The 25,310-nt window shown below is 37.9% G+C and overlaps 3 protein-coding genes across 3 annotated transcripts; 2 read left to right on the top strand and 1 right to left on the bottom strand.

Annotated features, from left to right (window-relative positions):
- Positions 1–4,739: 4,739 nt before the first annotated feature.
- thnsl1 (threonine synthase like 1) lies at positions 4,740–8,402 on the bottom strand. Its single transcript, XM_026292294.1, has 2 exons — positions 6,758–8,402; positions 4,740–6,520 (listed from the first exon to the last, which is right to left on the bottom strand). The coding sequence occupies exons 1-2, from the start codon at positions 8,111–8,113 to the stop codon at positions 5,717–5,719; spliced, it is 2,160 nt and encodes a 719-aa protein (XP_026148079.1). The 5' UTR covers positions 8,114–8,402; the 3' UTR covers positions 4,740–5,716.
- Positions 8,403–8,751: 349 nt separating this feature from the next.
- enkur (enkurin, TRPC channel interacting protein) lies at positions 8,752–10,958 on the top strand. The gene is made up of 5 exons (XM_026292906.1): positions 8,752–8,965; positions 9,154–9,299; positions 9,399–9,622; positions 9,781–9,927; positions 10,439–10,958. Exons 1-5 carry the CDS (start codon positions 8,889–8,891, stop codon positions 10,610–10,612), a joined length of 768 nt encoding a protein of 255 aa, XP_026148691.1. The 5' UTR covers positions 8,752–8,888; the 3' UTR covers positions 10,613–10,958.
- A 143-nt stretch (positions 10,959–11,101) lies between these two features.
- On the top strand, positions 11,102–22,097 carry prtfdc1a (phosphoribosyl transferase domain containing 1a). The gene is made up of 9 exons (XM_026292907.1): positions 11,102–11,496; positions 12,288–12,394; positions 12,480–12,663; positions 13,860–13,925; positions 15,870–15,887; positions 16,594–16,676; positions 16,895–16,941; positions 18,985–19,061; positions 20,584–22,097. The coding sequence occupies exons 1-9, from the start codon at positions 11,464–11,466 to the stop codon at positions 20,629–20,631; spliced, it is 663 nt and encodes a 220-aa protein (XP_026148692.1). The 5' UTR covers positions 11,102–11,463; the 3' UTR covers positions 20,632–22,097.
- Positions 22,098–25,310: the final 3,213 nt, after the last annotated feature.

Genomic DNA, 25,310 nt, shown 5'->3' on the forward strand with positions numbered 1-25,310 from the left:
CAAACCCCAAAACTCAGGAGCGAATGTAAAAATAATGCATTATAACCTGCAATCGCCAGCATGTCTTTCTAACTAGTGGATTATATATGGTACAGAAAGTAGCACATTTAGTAGTAGTATTACTCTAAAGGCCAAGAGCACATTATAGAGAACAAGGATGATGTCATACCATGTGCATTTTGGGTAATTTGGGGAAATTGGGCAATTTTGAAAATATCAGACTATCTATTAAATCCTTTTAGCACAGCAGAGACACAATGATCTTATCATTTCTGCAAAAAATGGCCTTTAAGTCTGAATTCATTGCAATTAATAACAAAATTTTTGAAGAAAGACTGCAGTTCCTTAATGCCTCTACTTATATATTCTACTTACAAGTTTAAAAAAAAGTGTTTGGCTGTCGATCTGTTATATACGTAAAAGGCTCATCTGTCCAGCATCACAAAAAACTCAGGCCCATCCAGAAGAACAGAAACTGTTATATTAATATTAATTACTTACAGGGCTATATCTCATAGGTAACAGTATTATTTTTGTTAATCAAATCTGCAGACTAATGACATTCTTGACATATTTTAGTTTGTTTAGCTGTACTTTTTAACACCATTTCTTCATCGTTAATCAATGCCATAATATTTTTACTGATATGTCTTGGACAACCTGTGAGATGTTTTGGAGTATTTTGTTAAGAAGGTTAGTATATCTAGACTGGCCAATAGCCTGTGCAACTCTTACAGTTGTTATATGTTGATTTTACATGCCGCTGTGTTTTTTCAGTAATTTGGTCAGACACAGACACAGGTTACGTTTTTGAAAATGGCTTATTGTATTGTTTGTTTATTTATTTGAAAAAGAAGTTTTTGTTAATTTTAGGTTTAGTTTGTAGATTTTCTTTTCATATTAACTATCATGTGCATATTTAAGGACAGAGTTCTTGTCTTAAAATGAATCACATGGAGAAGTTAAATAAATACCAAAAAGGTATTTTCAACCACCTCCTTAAACTAACACTAGTTTTAATAGCCAGCTTGGTAACAGTGTAATGAATGACAGTTGTCTTTTCAGCTGACAAAGTCAACTAGCTGCTTTTGTCTACCTTTTACTGAAATCACAGGTATTATATTTTTTAAAAGACACTGCACGCTTTGAGTAGTAAAACTGCCACTGTTACCAGTGAACTGCATGTGCCATCCAAGGACAGAAAACTTGACATAGTGACACAGTAAGTAAGGGATCTGGGGCTTAGCGAAGAGTCAGTTATTGGCATATCTTGGGAATTCAGCAGCAGCCAGCCTCCATGTATCAACTCTGCACTCAACATGTACCATTTTGACCTTTAACTCCACAACATATTTGAAGTGAGAGTCCAAGAGGTTCAGTTTTAAACCTTTGAGCCACTCAGTCTTCCCTGGCTGTTAACCTCTGTCAGTCAGCTGTCAATCTGGACCCTCTGAGACGAGGCTTGTATCTTTTTTTTCACACAGATCCATCTCAGGGTCATTGGTTTCTCATTCTCTGAGTGAGAAATGGATTCTCTTTCCTTCATCACAGAGAAAAAGGACCCTGCAGATGGTCACCAGAAGCTTTGACTGGAGACGTTAGTTAAACATAATCTGTTTCAGGACCTTTCAGTTTTTTTCTGAGATGAATCAGTGCTTCTTGTCTGCGTGTTCATTAAAGACCGTAAAACAGCAGGTAGGTACAAATGCCTGTTGTTCTGCTCTGGGTTTGCATCAACATGTAAATGAGCTCAGTCCATGCTACCATACCGTACCAATCATCATGTGGTGGTGAGCTCCTGTTGGCATCTTCATTAGTGCTTCTTTTCTCTTCTCCTCTTCCTCACTTCACTGAGGTATGCTGGGGTGCAAATTGGTGTGTTAGCTTAACGTTCTGCTCTTGCCTAATTTTATTTTATGTGCTTCCTGAAAAAAAAATACTTTTTAAATATGATTTAGCTGCATTCAAACAAGCAGTTTATAGATCCCTGCACAGGTCGACTGGTGGTGTCCAGAGTAGAAAATAAAGATGATCAAATTACTTTTAGCCATTATGCTGCTCACCACTGGAACCAGTCCACATTTAAACAGAGTGATATTTTAGGGGGGAAAACAATGCTATAAGAATGAACTCACTAGTTTAAGCCAACAAAGCAAATAATACATCATATATGATGAAATATCAACACAACATGATATTTTCATGTTCAAAAAGAAAAAGCAATAGTCTGTTTCTGGGAGATGAAGCTAAAAATCTACCGAGATGACTCCTGGATCACCTTCCCAAGCCCCACCAATGTGTTAATTTCCTTCTCTGCCCTTTCTATTTCCCTTCTCTGTGAAAGACCAGTTCCCATTATGCCACAGGTTCACATTAAGGAGATGGGAACAGACTGGTACCTGCAATTATCCTTGCTCACCCAGCTGTGAGCCACTAGGTGCTGAGCAACGGCTGGCTCTCTCTTTCCCTTCATCGCTCACACACAGACACATGCATGCACCTGCACACTGTCCTCCTCCCCTTCAGACACTTACCACCCATTCTTCACATTCACCTGTCAAGCAGTTTGATTAATAAGCCAGACACAGAGGGGAGGAAGGGCTGAAAAACAAGCAGTGTTGGTCCAAAGAGGTCTACGGTCTAATATACAGTATATTTATGAATAGCAAGAGTGATCAGTGATCTTGTAAGCTGTTAAAACTAAATTGTAGTCAGAGGGGCGATTGTACAATATTGCACTGATTCCAAAAAACAGCGCAGGTTGGAATTTATCTTGATGTCTCTCAGGTCCTTTCAGTTTCTGTCTGTTTGCCACAGGCTGAATAACACAAGTCTTTGATTCTGTCAAGAGCAATGGATCACTCCAAACCACCGAGACAGCAGTCTCCCTGTTGCTCACTTGCTTTCACACACTGACAGGTAAACCAGCCAAACTAGACCATTGTGTATGATGCGCTCATTTCTCACACACAGCACCTGAGTTGTTGAAATTGTTTCTTCTCTTGACATTTTGATTGTCTGATTGGAAGCCTTCGGGAAAAGAGCAAAGACAAATTTACTGCCCGTCATGTTTTGTTTTGTTTTTTTCATGTCAATGTTAATTCAGAAATTGCTGGCATTTTGTTCTCTTTTATAATTCAATTATATTTTCTATTATTCCATTATTATTATATTATTTTTCAGAAAATATACATAAGAAAGAAAATCATGACAATGAGCAGAGTTTGGAACATTTTGCACATCTCCTCATTCTATTAACCAGGGACATGGGCTGCAAATTAGCTTCAGTCAGACGCTTGGTGTACATCTATTGCACAGCCTGTGTCACAGTGTTTCTGCATTTTTCCCCAGAAAGATAAACAAGCAAATAAAATAAAATACTATAAGTAAGAAAACTGCTTTACACACATTTGACAAGCTCATAAAATGACAAATACAAATGTAAACAGTGGAACTAAATGCACATGAGAAGTTATATGAAAATATAATAATATAACCAATGTAATTACAGAAATACGGTAGGTAATGATAAGTACAACATATTTTACAAAAATATTACATGGCAGTCTTAAAATATGTGCAGTGTGTAATTTTGTGAAGTTCATATATATTTTTTCTGCTTTGTTTGTGGAGGTCTTGTCCCCGAGGGAGGGAACCCCCGTTTTAGGCAATAGGGTGCTTTCCACAAAAAAGCCACAACCGTAGAGAAAGAGCTTTTCCTAATTTAGTGTGGGAGAACAGAGCTGGTCAGACCAGCATATCATCTGTGTTAAAAAATAACTCATAGGTAGTCTTCAACTGCAGAACGCCTAAGTTCATGGTTTTTGAATGACATATGTGTGACATTGAGGTATGGACAGATAAAGAGAAAAAGAACATACAGTAGTGAGAAAATAAAATCTGTTGTTCAAGCAAAGACTGGGGGACAGTGATCCAGATTAGAGGGCATGCTAGCAAAAATGCTTTGTCAAATCTGACCTGACTTTCCATCTATTTTAACAACTGCAGTCATAAGCAATCTTGGAGATCTATGAAACTTATCTTCCTGCCTTCTCTCCTTGTGGCTGGCTGCTGAGGCAGCACCTGGATTTCAATGACTCAACTGATAGCCACAGAGACAGGATTCATTTCTGGCCTCTTCTATTACACATGGAGTGACGCTGAATGATGGAAAATTACCATCAGGCCCACTCTGCCCATGTTTTTATGTTATATGTTGTTCTGAGGGAAAATGGGAAATAAGACTAGTGTGCTGAATGCACTTTTGTTACCAAAGTTTATATCATATTAGCAATTCCAACAGGCTATATGAAAACCAATCCCAAATATACCACAGTTAAAGGATGATTTTATAATTTTAATGATGATTAATTTGTGGGTTCATGTCGATATTGAACGTGTTAGTTACAGAAGCACAGTGAATTTGGAACTTGTTCTCTTTTATAATTCAATTATTTTAATAATTTTCACTGAGCTGCAGCAGTAAGAAATCTTTAAAGTACAATGGTAGTTCAGATTCAGCAGAACAATCAATGATAAGACTAACCAAAAGTTATCATTCATAGTCATAGTCATATAATTTATCTATATATAATTTTTGGCTGGCCTAGCTATTTTCTCATTTTTACCGTTTAAGCTAAATCAAGGTTAACAGTCTGCTGGCTCATCCTCCATCTTTAGAACTCCAGTATAAAAACAATCTCCTCATCTAATATTTGGCAGGAGTAAAATTGCAAGCTGCTGATATAGAAACAAAATAAAACAATGGTTTAACACAGTCCATTTAAATATAGTCCTGAATGTTAGCAGTCCTGCAGGATCTCACTTCGTAAAAAATTGGCACATTTTTTTATTTTATTTTACTTTTTTCCTTACTGAAGCCTAGTTTATATCGGTGCACACTGATATGAGGGCTGTAACAGCTACTGCAAATTCACTTGGCAATTACTGAACTGTGAACCTCACAGAGGTCAATTCATTAGCTGTATTTTTATGCCACATGAAGAGACTCTGCACTGCATCACTTTTGTTATGCCCTCAGCTTTCTTTACATGAGACGAGCAGAGTGTTGGATAATTACTGGGAAAAATGGACACATTTTGTTTAATAAAAACATATAATTAAAAAATAACTTCCCTATCGGTAACCATGTTGTTGGTCAAGGACACAGTAGCGTATTAAAGATAAAGAAAAGATAAACTGCAAATACACTGTCATAGTACAATGCTTAAGTATACAATTAACTTCAAGTTATCTCCCTGACTGCAGATATTGATATTACATCACACTAATTTATTTGACCTTGTTAATGAAATGTTGGCAGCAGTGTTTCCATGTGGCGGTGGCAAACATCCCCATCTAGTGGACCAGAACTCTTGATAGTGAAGAAATGGTGCATGATCAATGAACCTTAAATCAGCATAGAAGCTGTTTAAGCTCTATCAAACTAACATTCTTGCTAATATCTAGTACATTTTATTGATTTGCAATTTATTCTTTTTTTGTTTGAATGTTTTCACAATCTTATATTGTTTAGCCAGGTATTACATGCTTTTGTCCTGTTGTTTATTGATTCTTGTTTGAAACATTACAGATACATTGGAAGAATGAAGAGTACATGACACATTCTGGGCAGATGAATTATATCCCATTTGTAAATATTTACTTTTGATTGACTTCATGATAATAAGGGACATTATGAAAAACTAAAACAATCCTACATAACTTTCAAAAAACAGTCATGTATCATGCCCTCCATCTCTTCTACCAACACACTGTAATCTGCCTGACAAACAGTGTGTTCACTCCTGCTGCTTGCCTTCAGGCATTTCATCATGTCTCTGTGCAATTCTGGTCTGGATGCAGTCAATTCCAGCTTCTTCAGCTGTTCCGCAGGATCCTCTGGAATATTTTGGATTTGTAAAGCTTTGAACACAGCAGGAGCAAATTTCCCATAGTGAGCAGTGGAACAAAGCACCACAGGGCATGAACCGTCCTGCAGCCTGTCAGCCACGACTTTAGCCACGGCGGTGTGTGTGTCCATAACGTAGCCCGTCTGTGTGTGAATACTCTGGATGGCAGCCAAGCAGTCATCTTCAGAGCACCAGCTAGCCATCACTTCCTGCTGTATCCTGCCAAGAAGAGGCTCAGGAACTTGAAAGTGTTGCTTTCTGTCTAAGCGTGTAAACAGGCCCTTGACAAGATGGCTGTCTCCATCTGAGACATGATAGATAAACCTCTCAAGGTTGGAAGATTTCAGGATATCTATAGCTGGAGAGTGGGAGAGCATCAGAGGCCGGCCTCGGAGATCGTATTTGCCTGTGGTGATAAAGTCTGTGATGATGTGGTTGTGGTTGGACGCACAGATGACTTTTCTTATCGGGATGCCCATTTGCTTAGAGTAAATAGCTGACATGGCATTACCAAAGTTACCAGTAGGGATACAAACATCAGTTGGCTCCCCAAACTTGATAACACCGTCTCTGCACAGATCCAGATAGGCTGAGCAATGGTAGACCACCTGCAAGTGAGAAGAATCAACTAATAAAATAGTGTTTAATGACACAAAATATAACTGTTCATTGGTAGCAATAGTGTTTCATCTATACTAATGAGGGAAACGCAGACTAACGCTTGTCTAATATAACATTTTGAAACATGCACATTAATTCCCTTATTCGTTATTGCTGCATGTTTAATGAAAGACTTTGCTTTTTCTACTAAACTATGTCAAATCGTCTGCTGAGAAAAAACCCACCTGAGGCAACAAACGTGCCCAGTTGATGGAGTTGGCGCTGCTGAGGACTGTGCCATACTCCACAGCGAGGTACCCAGACTCTGCAAACATCCTCTTAATGGCGCTCTGACAGAAGTCAAAGTCTGACCGGATGCCGACTGCTCTCACATTCCCCTCTCTAAAGTGCGTCATCTGGAGTTTCTGAATGTCACTCACTCCTTTCTCTGGGAAAAACACCAGCACTCCAGTCCTGTGTCTGTTAGTGCCACTGAGCCTGCTGAAGCCACTAAGCACAGCACTTCCTGTGTCCCCAGACGTGGCTACCAAGATCAGGTAATTGCACATTGGTGCGAGGCAGTAGCTGAAGAGCTGGGGCATCAGTTGCAAAGCAAGGTCTTTAAATGAGGCAGTGGGACCATGAAAAAGTTCCTGAATATAATAATTGTGGTTGAGATGTTTTACAGGTGCAACAACCTCACTGGAAAAGTTTGATCCATATGCTTTGAATACCATCGTTCTGAGATCCAAAGGAGAGATATCCAGTGGATGTATGCACTTTTCAAGTAAAACTAATGCCCTTTCTGGGTATGACATCTCTATTAGTCTCATCCATTCAGAAGCACTGATCTTTGGGAATCCATTTTTGGGAACATAGAGGCCTCCATCTGTAGCCAGACCCTCTACAACCACATCACTAAAGTGTGTTTTTTCATTGGATGATCCCTCGCTGTCACATCTGGTTGACACATATGTTTCCGCAGCATGGTTCTGATATCTTTCCACTGCTTTCAGCACTTTCTCCACCACTCCCTCCACTGTGTCCCCTCTTCCACACAGCACCCGCACATCAAGCCATTTCTCATAAAACTGTTTCCTATAATGCAGAATATCCCTCATGGATACCCCTGACTCCTGGCCCACTATCCTGTTCACCTTCATCCTGGTGAGTCTCTGTATGATGTCCTCACTGTCCACGTCCAGGTAGACGACCAGTCCAGTCTGTCTGATGTGCTGCATTGCTGCAGAGTGTAAAGGGTTAGAGCCCGTCAGGGACACGACACAGCCAGAAGCAGAGAAGTTACACAAGGCTTGACCTTCCTCCTCCAGGAACCGCTCTCCACCGACCGCTTCCAGCTTGGCAGCAACAGGCATCTTCCATGTGGTCTCCAAGATGTCGTCATCAACATCAATGACAGGAAGTCCCAGCTTGTGGGCCACTATCTTGCCCACTGTGGTTTTCCCTGCTCCTGGAGGACCCATGAGTAGGATGTTCCTGACTCCCACAAGGGGTGCTTTGGTGCAAAGCCATGATTTTGATATTGTAAAGAGACCCTGGTAGCATCTGGTAGCAAACTGACTTGCATTCAGTGAACCCATTTAGGATTAAAACGACAACACTACTTTCTCTTGTAAAGATCAACATAAAGTTAGAGACATCAAATCACTGTTGCACTTTTAATGATGTGCTGTGGTTGCGACTACCCTTCTGCAACCAAGGGTAACTTATTGCAGAAGCGTCTTCATAAATCATAGTTTAAATAAATGTAATGAGTGTAATTGCGTTAGGTCAAACGATGGTTTTCTGTACATTAAACTCGACACCATCTAATTTTTTTCTGTAGAGTCTTTGAGGTGAAAACAATTTCGTACCACAGAGTAGACTCGATGATTTCCGCAAACAACTACGGTTCGTCTGAAGGGACAAAATTGATTTTCACCAGCAGCATGAATCAAATTGTGCTGCATTCAAGAGCAAGTCAGAACCTCGTATTTCAGTACTTTCGGTGACAGCAGAATTTACAAAAAACAAAGGGCGGCACATAGCTAAATAACCTATGACAAAGCAGAATGAAAACGTTTTACTTGAATAAATGTTTTATCCTGAAGACTATGAACACACTAGAACTTAAGACACAGTCCGTAAATGTATTGACTCATAGCCTAGATAACGTCAAAATTGCCTACTTTCTTATTGTACAGAATGCAACATTTGCTCCCACAGTTGCCTAGCAACTTCCCGGTAGCGTGTTGTCAAACAAATGTTTAGCTAGCATTAATGTTAGCTCGGTCAGTTTAGGTAATTTATCTTAGTTCATCTAGTTTTATTCTATCTTTTTTTAACATTAAACCCGCCTGTTTGAAGCAATCCAACATGTCTGATATGCATCCACCAGAGAGCGTCTACAATCTTATTCCTGAGGATAAGGTCCATATCCATAAGCCGCCGAGGTAAATAATTTTACAGCTGTCTAAAAAATGTAGGGTTAACGTTAGCTAACGTTACTTTAGCGTTGATTAGGAAGGTTCACAAGTAGTTAGCTAGTAACAAACATGCCATTGCTGTAACATCCATAAATGTCTATGATAATATAAGATGTACGTTATTTTTTTTTTTTTCTGATGTGCTGCTTCTGAAGGTATATGTCCAAGTTTAGGCCAATGGTTGTTCTTGAGAAAAAGTTAACCAAAGATACAATGAAAACAATGGGACCAGCAAAGGTAGAGGTGACACCCCCAGAAAATTACCTCAAGAAGCATTCAAAAGAGCCCAAACTCCTTGAACGTGAGTTCTCCTGTAGATGTTTGATCAATGTTTGAATGTATGAGAAATGACTGTGTTGCGTATTAATCTGACATGCCTACGTTCTTAATCCTTTTTCAGAAACACAAAGCTCTAAAGTGCTTTGTACCACATGCACTATGAAGAAACCAGCTGTCCCTAAGAGGACAGAGCAGCCGCCTATGGGCATCCACACCAAGAGAGACTTTTTAAGGACAACTACAGCAGTGCCGATGAGGCCTCAGCCTACCTATGTAGACAGCAAAAAGGGACACAAGCAGCATCTTGAAAATTCAGGACTTGTCCCCAAATACATCAAGAAAAAGGTGCTTATCAACAATACAATACACAAGAAACTGTTGAGAAATTTTGAACATAGTTTGACAAACATTGCTCACTACAATCAGGTGCAACCGTCAGAGCAATAGATAATTTATATAACACACAAAGTTTTTAAAAAAAGTTTTTAACATTGTGTTCGCAGGATTATGGAGAAGTACCTGAGTACCTGCACAAACGCAATGAGGAAGAGCAGAGGGCTCAGGAGGAGTATGACAACTTTGTGAAGGAACAGAAGGAGCAGGGAGCCATGAAACACCTGTCTGACGTGGAGCGACAAGCCATCCTGGAGGTACTTGTACACATGGCTGCACAATGGCAATTTCTTTCCTCACAACACCAGGGGAGCATACAGACATCTGGAACAAGTGGAGGAGAACAGAAAATGATTTTGATGAATTTGTGTTTTTTGGAAAATACTCCCAGAATGGTCAGTGTTCATGCTGATCATTATTTGTATATATTTAAAGATTGGTTTGAAAAGAATGTGATTCAAAATTAGTTTGTTAAATTACATCTGAGACTGTAAAAAATTCCAACACTGCAAATTTTGATTCCTTTTCCAGCAGAGTTAATTTAACACTTTAAGGTATTTTTAAATGCTGCTTCAGGGCTATGAGAACTATGTAATTACTTAAACTCTATAATCAACACTTTTTCACACTTATCAGCACTGGAGCCCTGCCTGGATGTGGTAGCTTTACAATATAAAAGTCTTCAAAAAACAAACAAAAAAAAAAAAAATCATAATGCTGACTGCGTTGTGACACTGATGGGTTTCCCTCTGTGGCTTCACTTTCCAGGGCCTGAAAAAGAACTGGGATGAGCTGCATCACGAGTACCAGGGCCTCTCTCTTGTCACCAACACCCTATCAAAGAAAGCTCGCAAGGAGCGTCTTGAAATCGCAATGAAGCAGCTGGAAAATGACATCGACCTCTTTGAGAGATTCAAAACAATCTACATACCAAATAACTAACACATAAAAAAAACTTGTTCTTGATCAGATACATTGTACTGTATGCCTTCACTTTCCCCTTAGTTTAGATATCACACAGACATGAAATATTTATTAATTCCATGAAGAAATGCTTAAATTAGGTATGTTTACCTCACTGTAGTGATAGATCAAATACTATAGGGTTAGCTCCATCTTTCAAATGCATCTTCTGGACACTCCAAGATATTCAACAGCCAGCTATTATTTTTTTCTTTCCTGCTTTCTGCTCTCCTTCAAATGTATTTTGATGGAAAACGTCTTTCCATCAAAGAAGCCAGTCCTTCAAAATGAGCTAAATTCTGTCAATAAAATTTACACCACATAACTTGGATTTAAAATTTGTTTTTTTTCCCCACAGCTTCATGTGATGCGGCCACAAGCCAACAAAGCATCACATGAAGCTGATTATCCCAGTAATTCTCCACGACTAAAACAAATCTGTCCATTTACACAAATGATTCAAGCGTGATCCCATAGCCCATGAGGCTGGTTAGGTCTTGTCTCGATATCTTCATAGTTTCTTTTTCTTTTATTGTTTTGTGAATGATCACTGCAAAGAAGTCAACTAAACAGTAAGTAATGCTTTGGCAATAATAGATTAGATTAGTTTGTTTGTTTGTTTGTTTGTTTTTGTATTAATGTAATTCTGAGTTACGAGACACTCTTCAAGGTTTTCCAACCTAACCTGTTTCATAATTTTTCAAAGTTGGAAAACCTGGTTTATGTAATATGTAACATAAGGTTTTTTGTGTATTTCTACTCGATATGCCTACCACCTGTATCCTGAACCACTACCTCATTCAATACTCATTTTATCAACCTAAGTGGAGATGGACAAAGAAAGGAGGAAAAGAGGAATTGTGGTATGTTCAACACATTCAGCCATTTTAGTCAAATATATATCGATGAATTCAGAAATTTAAGTTGTGTTCTATGGTCTAACATCTACTGAGAAATTTTATTTTTGGTACTCATTTGCTCACAAGTAGGCTACACAGGTTCTGCGGCTTGTATTTGCACAAATGAATCATTTTGTACATTTTGTCCCCCTTTAAACATGGATAAGACCCACCTTTCCCCTTTAATTTTATATTTTGTAATTGAGCCTCTTATTATTTCATTATTTTTGAGTCATGCATTTTAAAACGTAATATGAGGAAATTTAATGTGTTGCCTACAGATAACTCCCTCTCTCTATTCTGGCTAAATTTACTCCGGTTTGGAAACTTTCTGGTTATAATTTAAATATTGGGAAAAGTGATGTAAACTTTGTGAATTTAGCTGCCCAATAAAAATATATCTTTAGAATTTGTTTTAAGGATAGTTTATTTTATTTTACATTTTAAATTTCTTGGCATAGTAGTTCCTATTTTTTACCTCCTGCTCAAACTGAATCTAACCCCTTTAATAGATTAATTAATTAGATTAATGCAGAGCGATGAAGTGCCCTTCCCATATGTGCAGATGTTTAAGGTCCTGGGCATGGGTTTAATTCTTTTTATGCTTTTTACATACATATGCATTTGAAACCTACCAAGTTAAAAATACCCTCTGGAGGATAGAGGGGGAATTATTTCAGAACAAAAACATATTGTAATTTATCTTTTTTTTCATGAATTCTTGTACTATCCTTGGGGTTATATATCTGTTGTAGATCAAAGATGACTGGCCAGGTTACAGTCTGGACCTATTCACATACCCTGAACACTACCATGAAGACATAGAGAGTGTTTATATTCCACATGGGGTGATCAGGAACAGGTAAAATACATAGAACCACATACAGAGTGAGCAATTAATCATTTCATGGTAATTTCTATTTGTGGTGATGTCATTGGTCTTGCAGGATAGAACGCCTGGCGCACTACATCGTGGATGATTTTGGGGAGAACGCCATTATGGTGTTGTGTGTCCTAAAGGGTGGCTACAAGTTTTGTGCAGATCTGGTGGATTTCATCAAGGTGTTTGGCCGGAACTCCAGCAAGTACCTAGAAACTCGGGTGGAGTTTATTCGTCTGAAGAGCTACCTGGTTGGTGAACTAAATGATGCACACGAAACAAGTGAATTCAAGATTTGTAATTTAATATTGCCCAAAATCACAAAACACAAACTTTTCTCAGGTGGCTCTACAATCAGTAAACAACCTGTTACCTCCCTGTTGAAAAAATGTACCAACTCGTTTGCTGCCAGCTCCCTTACAAAGCCCCTATACAAATTATAATTCTAATATTCACGGGTTCCAGATTCTCATGTGAGAGAATTTCTTGCTTTTCACTGTTTTATACCATCATGAATTGAGGATTTAGACTGTTATATGGACCAAACAAGCAGTTTCGTGAGAAAATGTGATGAGTATTTTTGGATGTTTTATAAACAAAAGAATGACAGATTAATAGAGATTTGAAATAATCTTCAATTACAACCCTAAATTCATCATTTGGCTTGGCCACCAGATGTCAGTGTTGTATTTAGTGAGGACCAAGTGGCTTCATGCAGGACAACTCAAGGACAAGATGGCAGACACGTGTCATGAAAATTAAAAATTGCTAATTGGTGATGAAAAGATAAACAGCTTTTGGCAGTAAATGTAATTTTTAAAAAATTCCTCATCTATGCATAGGGTTTAGCCTAAAAATACAATTTCAAGTACTCTAATGGAGAGTTAACAAAATACTTTTAATAAATACATGTATGGGTTAATACATTAAAAAATCACCTAGGTGTATTGGCACTTGCTTTGCTGGAAGCATGTTGGGTTAGATTATGACAGTGACTAACACCTGGAATTTATAAACTGAGTCACTACCTTATGGAGTAAAGTTAGCAATGGTATCGCTTTGCATTTGTCACCATAGACTTGTTATTATTTGGTGTATTTGTGCACCAAGCACAAATTAAAAGATCAAATTTGCATTTGTCTTTCCTTGTATCCCTTCATGGCATGTGAAAGGATGTTCTATTTTTATTTTAAGAACTGGCTTTCAAAAGGGTAGCTACAATAAAATCAAGTTATAGATTGTGTTTTACCCTACAGCTAAACAGAAACATTATGGTGTTGAATACACACACACACACACACACACACACACACATATAAATATATCTATATAGAGAGAGAGTGATCGAGACAAATATAGATATAGATAGATATATATACACAACAATAAGACTAGTCCCATAATACAAAGAATGATTATGAATCATCCTTCATCTTCTCTTTCCCAGAATGACCAATCAACAGAGGACTTACACATCATAGGCAGCAGAGATCTGTCATTTCTTCATGGAAAGGTATGTAAAGTTATATTTTAAGTTTAATCGAACAATACAACTTCACCTTAGAATACACCAACGTTTTAGCTATTACAAGAGCATACAATTACAGTTTTGTATTTCATTTCATTGTTAAACATATTCTCCAAGCTTGCCCAGAACAGAACACTATACTATACAATTGTTGTCTTTGTGGCCTTCTCCTGAGTGTCACTTCATTAAAACAGTTTCCCTGAATGAAAGAATGAATATCTCCACAAAGCAGATTTACCGACTGTTTGTCGAGAATTCAGACTGTGGCATTAAGAGGAATTATCCCTCCTCACTACTGATGTTGAATTGTTGTAACTGAGCTGTCAGACCATGCTGTTAACTAAGATGCATTTCACTGTGGGTAAAAAGGTCAGCAGTAATAAAAACAGAACGGCTGGACGGCACCTTGCACAGAAAACATTAGTCATTGGACTTCACTTCACTGTGTCAATAAAGTGGACTCGTTACAGTCTTTCATCTTTATAGAAATATTAAATACAGACCGCCCAAAACTCTCATATGTTGTAAAAACAAGTAATTGTCAGTCATCAGTCTTTATAAGCCTTAAAAAATAAACGCTGTTGAGTCACAGCTGGTACTTTTCCGTGTGGCACTATTGACACTAAACCTATTAATCTGTGCCTTGATAATGGCAACGAAATGACAGCTTGGTCAAAGTAAATGTTAAGGAGAGAAGGTGGCGACATGAGAAGGAGTGTTACATGGCAGCATTTTTCACCCTTACTGAAGATTTTAAACACAGTCCTCACTTAACCTGAGTGTGAATCTGTGGCACTTGGTCGTCTGAGTTGTTATTTTTAAATTTAGCACAAATATAGATACAATGCAAACTAGAAGAAACAAGTTGAGCATTGTAAATTGCCCATTTCTATTCAGAGGAGATGTTTAAACAGCAAGGCTTTGTAGTCCATGTTTCTAACACACTAAAAACTTTCTGAAAAATTTCCTCTAGTGCCATCATCTGGTTAACTTTCACTTTTTCATTTTATTAGTGACATAAAACTGATTGGTATAATAGTGGGATGACAAAAGTTACCTGCTAAAAATAATCATTGTCATTGTGAGCATGTTAAGCAGCCTCAGAGAGCGACTAATGTGGCTATAGCCTCTTAGACTTCTAAAGATATAGCGTTAATCTGTAAAAGACTCTCTTGCCTGGTTCCCTAACCAATTAATGAAGACATAGACACTGTACCTATTTTTTGAAGGTTCTTACCCATGTTGCACTCTGTAATGTCAGAGCACTTTGGTCAGTTTGAAGTTTGTTCCAGGGTTGGGAGGCAGAGGAACACAAAGCCACCAGGGGAACTATAACATCCCAAATAATAATGCTACACATATTCAAATAACTACCAAGTTTCACTTGTTATCTAATCTGCTGCACAATATGTTTACAGAGTGCAGCATTTCAATAACACAGGTCATTGTTTGATATTTTTTGTGTTCCTTTACATGTCCCCCCAGCTTCCTCTGACTGTTATGTAACTGTGTTCAGGTGTAGACGGGGAACATTGGCCGTGTGCCTGCATTCTCTCCAATCACTCGCTCCAAACCATAGATACTCTCTACTAGTTTCACAAAGAGTCCCATAGACTCAGCCAAGAGGAACAAGGAGTTATTTGATTTCATACAGCAGAGAAAGTGTGCAACACCCGCACACTTAGAAGTGACTTTTGCTCACCATAGACACAGATGTTCATTACTTTGGAGAGAGAATGAGTTTTTTGTGTTTTTGTTAAAGCGCTGAAGATTCTGTCGACATGGTTGCTATAGATACCATCTCTAAGAAATGTAAATTTCACTGCAACAACTTAGCTTTTATTTTCACTTTACTTGAAGTGTTAAAATTCAAAGGTGATGTTCTACTAATTTGCTTGTCTGTGTGTTTTTTTTTTACATGTTATCAAGAGTGTGCTCATAGTTGAGGTGAGTGTCAGGTGCAAATACGCCTCCCATCTGTTATGACTTGCCCTGCTGTTTTGCAGTGAATTAATTCTGTCCAGCATGTAGCTCAGATTTCCACCATGTTTTCCTTTGACATATTTCATTCATGTTTATTTTAGTTGTTTTGTTGATTAAGAATCCAGTTCGGTTGTAAGAATTCTAACTCTTTTGCTTTGGTTTGCAAAAGAATAAAATGAGAAAGTGTTTTCACTTGTTAAAGTTTCTGGTCAGATACACATAAGCACACTATCAACTCTGAGAACATGCTGTTAAGTTTTAAAATACAAAACATGACATTATACATTTCATGTTGCACTTGTCAATAGTTTGTAAAAACTGCTCCAGTGTCATATTATCCCTGTGAGTGAAGAAATAATCTGTTAAAAGTCATTTCATGGAAAACTTTCCGAATGAAAACCCAAAGTTGTGTCTATTAATAAAAACAACAACACTAGACAGACAACAAATGTACAGTAGAAGTGTGACGGAGTGGATAAGATGCCCTGTATGCACTTATTAATGCTTTATTTAATCTAAGACTAAAATGTGTCATTGAAACTAATTCTTTTTAACCCATAATTTGCATAGCCAATTGCCATTTCTTCCTCTTTGAAAGCAATCTTCTCTAAGATGCCCACATCCTTTCCTCTTCATCTCTCCCTATTCCTTTGGTGCTCCTTTGCCTAAGGCCATAGTCGACACAGGAAAGACCATGAAGGCCCTTCTGAAGCATGTGGAGACCTTTGAACCCAAGATGGTCAAGGTTGCAGGGTGAGAAATTTTTTTCAGTCGTCTGTGTTTTCCCCACAAGGGGAAATGCCAAGCGTGTGACAAACATTAGAAGACGGCATCACAGTACCCAGTGGGCTTTCTCTTTAACGGAGTATGTAACACTGTCAAAAGAGTTAGTATGCACATTTGTTATGATGATGTAGTATTGTAGTACTGTAGCATTTTGTAAAATAACTTTTCATTTAACATGTGTTTAGTCTGCTGGTGAAGAGGGTCCCTAACATGGCTGAAAGTCTGACAGACTGTAAGTACCCCTTGAATTTAATGCCATGTATTATTATAAGTGCAGGTGTCATGGTCCTTCATTGTACTGTGACTTTCATGACAGTTAGAGGGAATTGTGTGTGTTTGTTTTTTTTTTCTTAGCATGTGTGTTTGTGCAATATTACTACTATAATACTGTAGGTGTTCCAGTTATAACGATTTTTTATTCCCTTTGAAAAAACAAAAATGTGTATATACATAGAAATTGACCTTTTCTGCAAAATATCTGCCCTCATGTAGTGCATTAAGAATAGGAAGAAATTTGTAAAGGCTGAAATGGCAGAGAGAAAAGTCAAAGTTAGCCCAAGACCATGCCTGTGAGTGGTGAAGCACCTTAAGCTGTGGTTTTTTTAATGCCTTTTAGATGCTACCATGTTAACATTTCAAGCAACAATTTTTCTTTTGAAATAACCTCCAGAGATTTTCACCTTTATGTGCATCTTGGTGTTCATTTTGAGACAGTCAAGGACCACGATGATGCTTCCGCCACCTTGGCTAAGGAACTAACTCATCAAATAGGGCTGTATCGGTACCATAAAATACCAAACCCGTGGACAAGATTTGATAACCCAAATAACCCAAATAATGTCCTTCCTATTAGAAATGTGTTTGATAACCCTAGTATCGGTTAAAATTCATAAGACCCTTCCAGTGGCACACTGACCAGACCTTTATTGTCATGGTAACAGTGATACGTCTACATGTCCTGTCTGCTGGCAAACGTACCTGACCTTCGTTGTCATGGAAACAGTAATAAACAGTCACTCTAAAAGACCAACATTTCTATTATCCATGGTAGTTCCAGGAAGAGCTGCAGGAAGTTGCTACAGAGAAAGAGGCCTAGGCCACTAATGTTTGCCCTGTTGCCGCCATTAGACTGAACTATTGCATAAGGCTGAAGTATAAACAGACAAATGAGTACTGCAGGTACAACACTGATCGAAGCAGCAGTATGTTTGTAAAGTTGTTGCAGAGAGATTCTGACCTAAGGTTACTGTGACCAACTTAATTTATAGAGAAGATCTATAAATTAGACCCATCCAGGGTGTACCCCTGCCTGTCACCCAAAGAGAGCTGGGATAGGCTCCAGCAGATCCCTGTGACCTTAAACAATAAGCGGGTATAGATGATGGATGGATGAATGAATGATCTATAAATTGATCCTGACCAAAGCATAAAAACTGTAGAAAAAAAGCCTTTTCTGGGATGGGATGTCATATCACATGTTATGCATTTATAGCCCCATCTATAAATTTATCTTTCCTACACCATTTGCACTCCAGTCGCACATCAGCACCGTCCCAACTCCAGCACCTATGCTACTCTGTGGTAGGCCTTTCCAGTTCCACGCCAAACATGCAGCACCCATCTGGTCCATGCTAATTTATTTTGATTTCATGCACCATCTCAGCACACTCCCACCTCCCTGTTTTACAGCGGTATGCAGTCACTGTGGTAGTCGGGGACAGTTCCATGCTAAACAAGTTTGTTTTTGTTTCATCTGAACAATGTGCTGCCAGATTTCTTTCATGATCATTATAAAAATGTATCTTGCTGCTTTGTGAATAATAGCTTTCTTCTTGGATGCTGTCTGTAGAAGTTGACATTGCACTGATGCAGTTAGATCATTTGCTAAAATAAGTACAAAGTTGTGTAAATACCAATTTTGGGTTGAGATGTTATTTTTCGAGCATGGTCACTGTGAATGAATGTGTTGGTAGTATGGATCTTCCTGTAAGACCTAACTAATGCTGCAAGTGCATGTATGGAGGTTGTACTCTGGGCAAGAGGCTGGGGACACTCTGGACAAAGCCTGTCTTCTATGGTTCCTGTTTACATAAGATAGCATATATTTCAACTTAAAAACTATACAATTGTTGTAAGATGGTACAATTTTTAACCATTTAACACAGTATGTTCTTTAGAAAAGGCAAATAAATCAAATCAAGCTCCAAATTAGTCTGGACATGTATGGACATCTACTTATTTATATTATTACTTTGATCTGTGTTTGCTTTGATAGATGTTGGATTTGAAATCCCCAACCACTTCGTCGTTGGTTATGCCCTGGACTACAACGAATACTTCCGTGACCTGAATGTAAGTCCAACTCATGGCTGCACACAGCACATGATCTTTTGAAGTGCTAAGAGAAAGAGATGAAAGAGAAGACTGGAGAGTAAACTGGGTAAATCAATGAGCTGTACTCCTCTCTCTGAAACCTAAACTCCCCCAACAGGTATCCTCCATGCTTAGGTGGACTTTACATGTAGGCAAAGCAGCTCAGATCATTTATATCTGTGCAAGTAGTTCATGTGTGTGTATATTCAAAGCCGTACTAAGTGTCAAGTTAGCTGCTATCAAGAGCTGGTGTCTTTTTTCAGATGTGTCAGATAAATTAATCCTGGGAAAAAGTCCACACAAGATTAACAAATGACTTCTTAGTAGCCCAAAGTTTTTAATTTCGACTTTTGCATCATAGTAGAGATGTTTGTTGTCTGCAGAGGATGAAACGTAAGAGGTTCAAATTGTAATTTGTCCAATTTTCTTTATTGCCAAATACCAGCAACTAGTGTGGGTAGTGCATAAAAAATCTAAACTACACAATAAGTTTTGATTATATATTTTTGTCTTTCCCAAGACAAAGCCACACAGGATATGATCAAACTACGGTTATAAAACTATGTGTATGTGTAAATATGTGTAGTTTGTAGACCTGATCAAGTCATAGTAAGGATTTTATGTCCCAGACGATTAGCTAATCTATCTAACATGGGTACTATGTAGTCAGAATCCATCAAAAGTAAAACAGCTGACCTTGCTAAAAACTTTCTCTTTTATTTCTGTATTCTACATTTTTTCCACAGTCCATAGAAAGCATTTCTGGTAAATTATATTCTACATGCCTTGCTGGTAATTTAAACTCAGTTTACTCCTTTATAACCTTTGAGGCAGGAATGTAGCCTTTCTCCTGTTTTCTTTGTCACGCCACAGTTTATTTCATCTAGACTGCATAGTCTGAAATTAGTAAGCGCATACATACGTGAACTTTGTCAGTTTTATATCTGCAAAGACATTGCTCAAAAATATCTTTGACCCATGCGAAGCACTAAGCCTACACCAACTCCCATAGCTCTGTGTGTGCGTATATTAATGCAGGTGTGTGTGCGGCATGTACTGTGGTTACTGTACCATTTTGTACATACCTTGTACATATTTGAGGGGGTGGTATTCATTATGAAAGTCTGACCTGTGGAATGTAGAGATTAGGATCTGACTATCAGGCAGAGTTAAAGCGTCCCTTCTTTTCTTATCATACACGTGAAATATGAGTTGAAGTCCTGAGACACCCAAAGTTAGATTAATTCATGTCATATTTTTGTAGATTACCTTCCTTGCTTTCAATTTATTGCAATCTTCATCTTTCCATGCTATATTTGGCATATTATATATGGCTCCCAGAACATTTGTGAATTTGCCATATCAGCAGGGTAATCTTGAACAAATATTTTACAGTGATAAGACACAAGGTTTTTAGAGAAGATTGAAATATATCGTACTATGGATTTAATATTAAATAACACAAGCTAATTGTAATTTCTCCCATGTCTTTTTCTTTCAGCATATCTGTGTCATTAGCAAGACTGGAAAGATGAAGTACAAGGTTTAAGAAGAGTTAAAGTCATAAGTTATGGATACTAATACCATTTTTTGCACTACTTTGCATGGTTTTCAATTAATTATTATGTGTCTTTGTATGTATTTTTTAATATAAAAATCTGATTATACATAGCAATTATAGCTGGGTATTACTCTGACAGTGTAAATTTATCCAGGCATTTGTCATTACATTGGGAAACACCACTAAAAGATGGTGAAATTATTCTCTTGGAAACAATCTCTCATGTTAAACCTGCAAGTTCTCATCACTTTGCTGCTCCATGTAAACATCGCCAAGCTCTGTAGAGACTAAGGATTAACTCAAAGATCATATGCAGTATTACTATTCTTGTTCCAGTGAATTTTGTGTAATTCCAAAATCAAATTACACTGTATGTTTTTTCCACTCACTTTTTACAAACATGTTTCCAATCCAAAGGTAATGGTCCAGTTCTAGCTAAAGGCCTCTCCAAATGACCTGATAAATGAGCTGCTACTTGGATCATATGAATGACTGCAAACAAAAGGGAGTACTGGGAGATTTGGAGCACTCACTCACTATGTTGCACTTTCAAAGTGCTCTCAGGTTTCACATCTGTTGTGGTAAACAACACTTTCACTGATACATTTATTTGAATCCTAAACTCAGCCTGCCTTTATCACTTATTCATTGCCTTTAAGGTGGAGAAGAGTGAGATATGCAAGTGAGAAAAAAAAACTCGAAAACCCGATTTTCGGTTGTATCCTATCTGTGCATCGTCAAATACAAAGACGCATTTGTCCATTTAATGCATTTGTATCGCCTCCTGCAACCCCTCACTGTCGATTGTGAACTAATGGTTAGCTTTTTCAAGTATTAATGCCCCCTGCACTACCCTGGGAACCCAGAGGCCAATGTCTTTTCACCCTGATGCAGGGCTTGGTGAAAGCGACAAGGGACAAAAAGCCTTTGAGGTTTCACATCCTCAAGCTTTGTAGTGCTTCATCAAGGGAACAGTGGAGGGGGCCAGCCACAGAAAGTAGGCTACAGGTAAACTGCGCATAGCACAAAAGGAACAAAACAGGAATTGTACATTTGAATGGCCACAAATCCATGCATTTGACATATGATGCCTGTGGTCAGAGACAGATTATTAGGATTTGATTTCACTAGCACTTTTATTCCTTAACAAACATATATTTTTGTTCTACCTTTAAAGATTTTTTTTATTTATATATTTAAAAAGTATGCCTATTCACTAAACTGCTGAAAGTTAGATGAGAAGATCAATACCCTGCTCATATCTGTCTTTTAAAATCGAAGCCACATGCAGTCAGCTCCTTCGAATAAACACTTCACATAGAGGAATTATCTCTGGCCAAAAACTACTAATATGTCCAAAGTTACATAAAATCAGCTGTCCAACCACTGTAGTTCACTAATATGTATATGTATAATATGTCTTATTTATTTAATATAAAAACTAGCTACCTTGCCCTGCCTCCTCTCTATATGTCAGACTAGTTACCTTCAAAATGAAATAAATGGTTCAACAATTTGGAAGTGCACTTATTGCTTTCTTGTTAGAATTTAAATAACAAAACTGGCACCAAATTTCTGTCCATACATTGAACATATACACTATCAGTCAAATGTTTGGACACACATTTCCACTGAATTGAATGAGAAAGTGTGTTCATACTTATGAATGATAGTGTAACTAGAGCCAGCAGCCAGTTAACTTAATTATCTGATCGCAGAGACAGCTGAGCACAGTGGATTAAACAAACAAGATATAACATGTTAATTAGTGAGCTTTAGAGAGTCTAATAAGCAGGTTTTGTTTACCTTTGAGATAAGCCAGGTTAGCTTATTCCCCATAATTTCAGTTTTTATGCTACACTATGAGGTGTAATTAGTACTGTAGTTTAACATGTAAAGGAATAGTTTAACATTTTGGAAAATACACTTTGCTTTCTTGTGGAGAGCTTGATGAGAATACTGAAAAGCAGATTGTCAATTACATTAATGTAAATAGTGGGTAATAGCTTGGCTCTGTTGAAAGCTAAAAGAATTAGCCTACTCACAAATTAACATGAATATTTCATTTATTTAATCCATGATGATTGTTTTAATACCTGTTGACTGAGTGATGTTAGCTATTTTGTCTTTCTTTGCCTTTATGCCAAACTAAGATAGCCATCACCTGGCTGTAGTTTCATAATAAAAACAATATTTATAGAAATTAGATATGTAGAGGTGACCTCATCCAACTCTCAAAAAAGTGAATCAGAATATGAACTTTCGTGCAATTTCCATTATATTAAATGATGTAATTTTTATGCAATTTATTAGTGATTCTGCTTGATTTATGAATAAACCAGCCTTCAAATCTGGAACATTTGACAACTGTTTAGTTACCAGACACTTAAATATTATGCTCTTCATTCCTAGTTTGGAGCTTAATACATAATGATTCACTGACGTATGTTGGTACAGAAATAGAAAGAACATCCTCTACAGTGTTCATTGTGTTCCAATTAGGGACTGGCTGGCCAGAGGGCTTGATAGATTGACTGCTGCTGGGTTTCATCCAGTCATCAAACTCAGTGCCAGATCCACATATAGAACCTGGAGTGGGGAGTGATCTTCATCCTCTTAATCTCTCAAACTCAACAGCTCAAAGAAATCCCTGATGAATGAAATTCTATATGGCAATGAATGTAGTCTTGCCTGATTAGTCTTCTGCACTGAGAAGTATTGAAAACCTGTTTCACACACTCAACATGTTGTGCTCGAGAGTGATTTCAACCTGTCCTAATCCTGCTAACGCTGCTGTGCTTTGAACTTGGGCTTCATGTGATGTAATAATCCAGCCAAACATTTTGCTGCCATCAGGGGATTTTATAATCTCTCTCCTATTTGAGTCACCCTGGTGCATACTTGCTATAAAGGAAGTAGTGAATGTCCTCACAAATGCTTTAGCAAAATTAACAAAAATAAGAGATAGCAATGTGAGAATTGTTTTATATTCAAGTTACACCCATGTTTCAGTGAGCAAGAAAATACATGGGAGAAATAGGTTTATCATATTCAGCAACACAACACCATGAAACTGTATACAATAGCCAAACACCCAGTAATTACAGCAGACTCCAGACTGACTACAATCCTTCAATGAGCTTTGTTCACCATTCATTGATCTGAAATCCTCTGTCCTCACTTGCCATTCATAAAAGCAACACTGCACCATATGCAGTAAGCATTAAGCAGGCTGTAACAGTGTTGTGCAGGACAGCACACTGAATTGAGCCAAGTGTTTTTTGGGAAAGTACCAGAAGAACAGAAGCTAGTAAAACAGTTTTTTATGGTTTACTTGTGAATTTTTGCACACACATGTAATCAGAGATGCAGATTGTGAGTTGTGTGGGAAAACAGGGAAAGAATATTGCAATCATTGTGCAATCACAATGCTCATTGCAATCACTGCTAGCTTTGTCTGTGATACATTATTATGCTTTATGCCAAATCAATACAATTCTTTCACTGCATTAATAATGTGGTATGTGTTTAAAAAGCAATTGCATTAAATGAATATGAACCTTGTTTACCTTCACATAATGCAGAGTTCCACTTGCATTAGTTTAGGTTGTCCATTTCATTGTCTGCATGAGGGTGTTCCAGCTCTTTAGACAATAGCGCTTCTCTGAAACTAGGGAAACTTCACTGCTGTATGGGTCAAAAGCATCCTATTGTCCTATCTTCTATTGTGCTTCTGGAGTAGCCTGCAAACAGAACACTATCACACTTTGTCTTTGTCTGGATCAGCTGTGTAGCCCTTTATTCATGCTCTGTGGATTCCCATGTGGCAGCCATGCCCTACATGTCTTCATAATAAAGTTAAGGGCACTGTTGTTACCAGTAATAATAGATAGGCAAATAGGTTTCACCAGTTGAATGTCAGCAAATTAGTGAGCTCAGCATATGTGTGGGCCTCAGTGCTTTTATTTTTTATTTATGGTATATGTAAATGCTGGTGTAGTGCTGACTTTGTCTAAGGTGATAATTTGCTTTTGTTGGAATGTGATAATTCAACTTCATGATATTTTGGATAGGGATAGGGGTTGAGTGGTTACACACACAAACACACACCACACACACACACACGCAAAACCTGACATAAACTTCCAATAATGCATGGAAAAAATGTTCAGATCTCTTGCTTTGATAGTCTACCAGACTTTAAAAATAATTTTGTACCAAAGTTACTGTTAGTCCTATTTCACATTTATCTTGAGTAAAGGTATTAGGATCAAAATATACATACATTCATTGTAGAATGGCTAATTTCATTTATATTCTACGATTTTCTTTTTATGTAAATATTTTATTTCCGGGGCTAGCACAGTAGATGTGTGGTTAACACCGTTGCCTTGTAGCAAGAGGGTTACTGGTTTGAAACCCATCAGGGGCCTTTCTGTGTGGAGTTTGCATGTTCTCCCTGTGCTTATGTGGGTTTTCTCCAGGTACTCTGGTTTCCTCCCACAGTCCAAAAACATGTATGTCAGGTTGATTGGTGACTCTAAATTGCCCATAGGAGTGAGTGTGAGTGTGTGAGGTTGTTTGTCTCTATGTGGCCCTGTGATGGACTGGTGACCTGTCCAGGGTGGACCCCTGCCACACTTTCATTCTGCAGAACCAGCTTTTAC

The sequence above is a fragment of the Mastacembelus armatus genome, chromosome 20 (genome assembly GCF_900324485.2).
Source record: "Mastacembelus armatus chromosome 20, fMasArm1.2, whole genome shotgun sequence".
Classification (NCBI taxonomy): domain Eukaryota; kingdom Metazoa; phylum Chordata; class Actinopteri; order Synbranchiformes; family Mastacembelidae; genus Mastacembelus; species Mastacembelus armatus.

What these genes read in the sequence shown, in the direction of transcription:
- prtfdc1a (XM_026292907.1), top strand. Translation starts at nt 11,464, where the DNA reads ATGGACAAAGAAAGGAGGAAAAGAGGAATTGTG. An exon ending in GGAGGAAAAGAGGAATTGTG is followed by an intron (nt 11,497 to 12,287) that starts GTATGTTCAACA and finishes TATCTGTTGTAG; the next exon opens with ATCAAAGATGACTGGCCAGG. An exon ending in TTCGTCTGAAGAGCTACCTG is followed by an intron (nt 12,664 to 13,859) that starts GTTGGTGAACTA and finishes TCTCTTTCCCAG; the next exon opens with AATGACCAATCAACAGAGGA.
- thnsl1 (XM_026292294.1), bottom strand. Translation starts at nt 8,113, where the DNA reads ATGGGTTCACTGAATGCAAGTCAGTTTGCTACCAGATGCTACCAGGGT. An exon ending in GGGCACGTTTGTTGCCTCAG is followed by an intron (nt 6,521 to 6,757) that starts GTGGGTTTTTTC and finishes TCTCACTTGCAG; the next exon opens with GTGGTCTACCATTGCTCAGC.
- enkur (XM_026292906.1), top strand. Translation starts at nt 8,889, where the DNA reads ATGTCTGATATGCATCCACCAGAGAGCGTCTACAATCTTATTCCTGAG. An exon ending in AGAGCCCAAACTCCTTGAAC is followed by an intron (nt 9,300 to 9,398) that starts GTGAGTTCTCCT and finishes ATCCTTTTTCAG; the next exon opens with AAACACAAAGCTCTAAAGTG. An exon ending in CCAAATACATCAAGAAAAAG is followed by an intron (nt 9,623 to 9,780) that starts GTGCTTATCAAC and finishes TTGTGTTCGCAG; the next exon opens with GATTATGGAGAAGTACCTGA.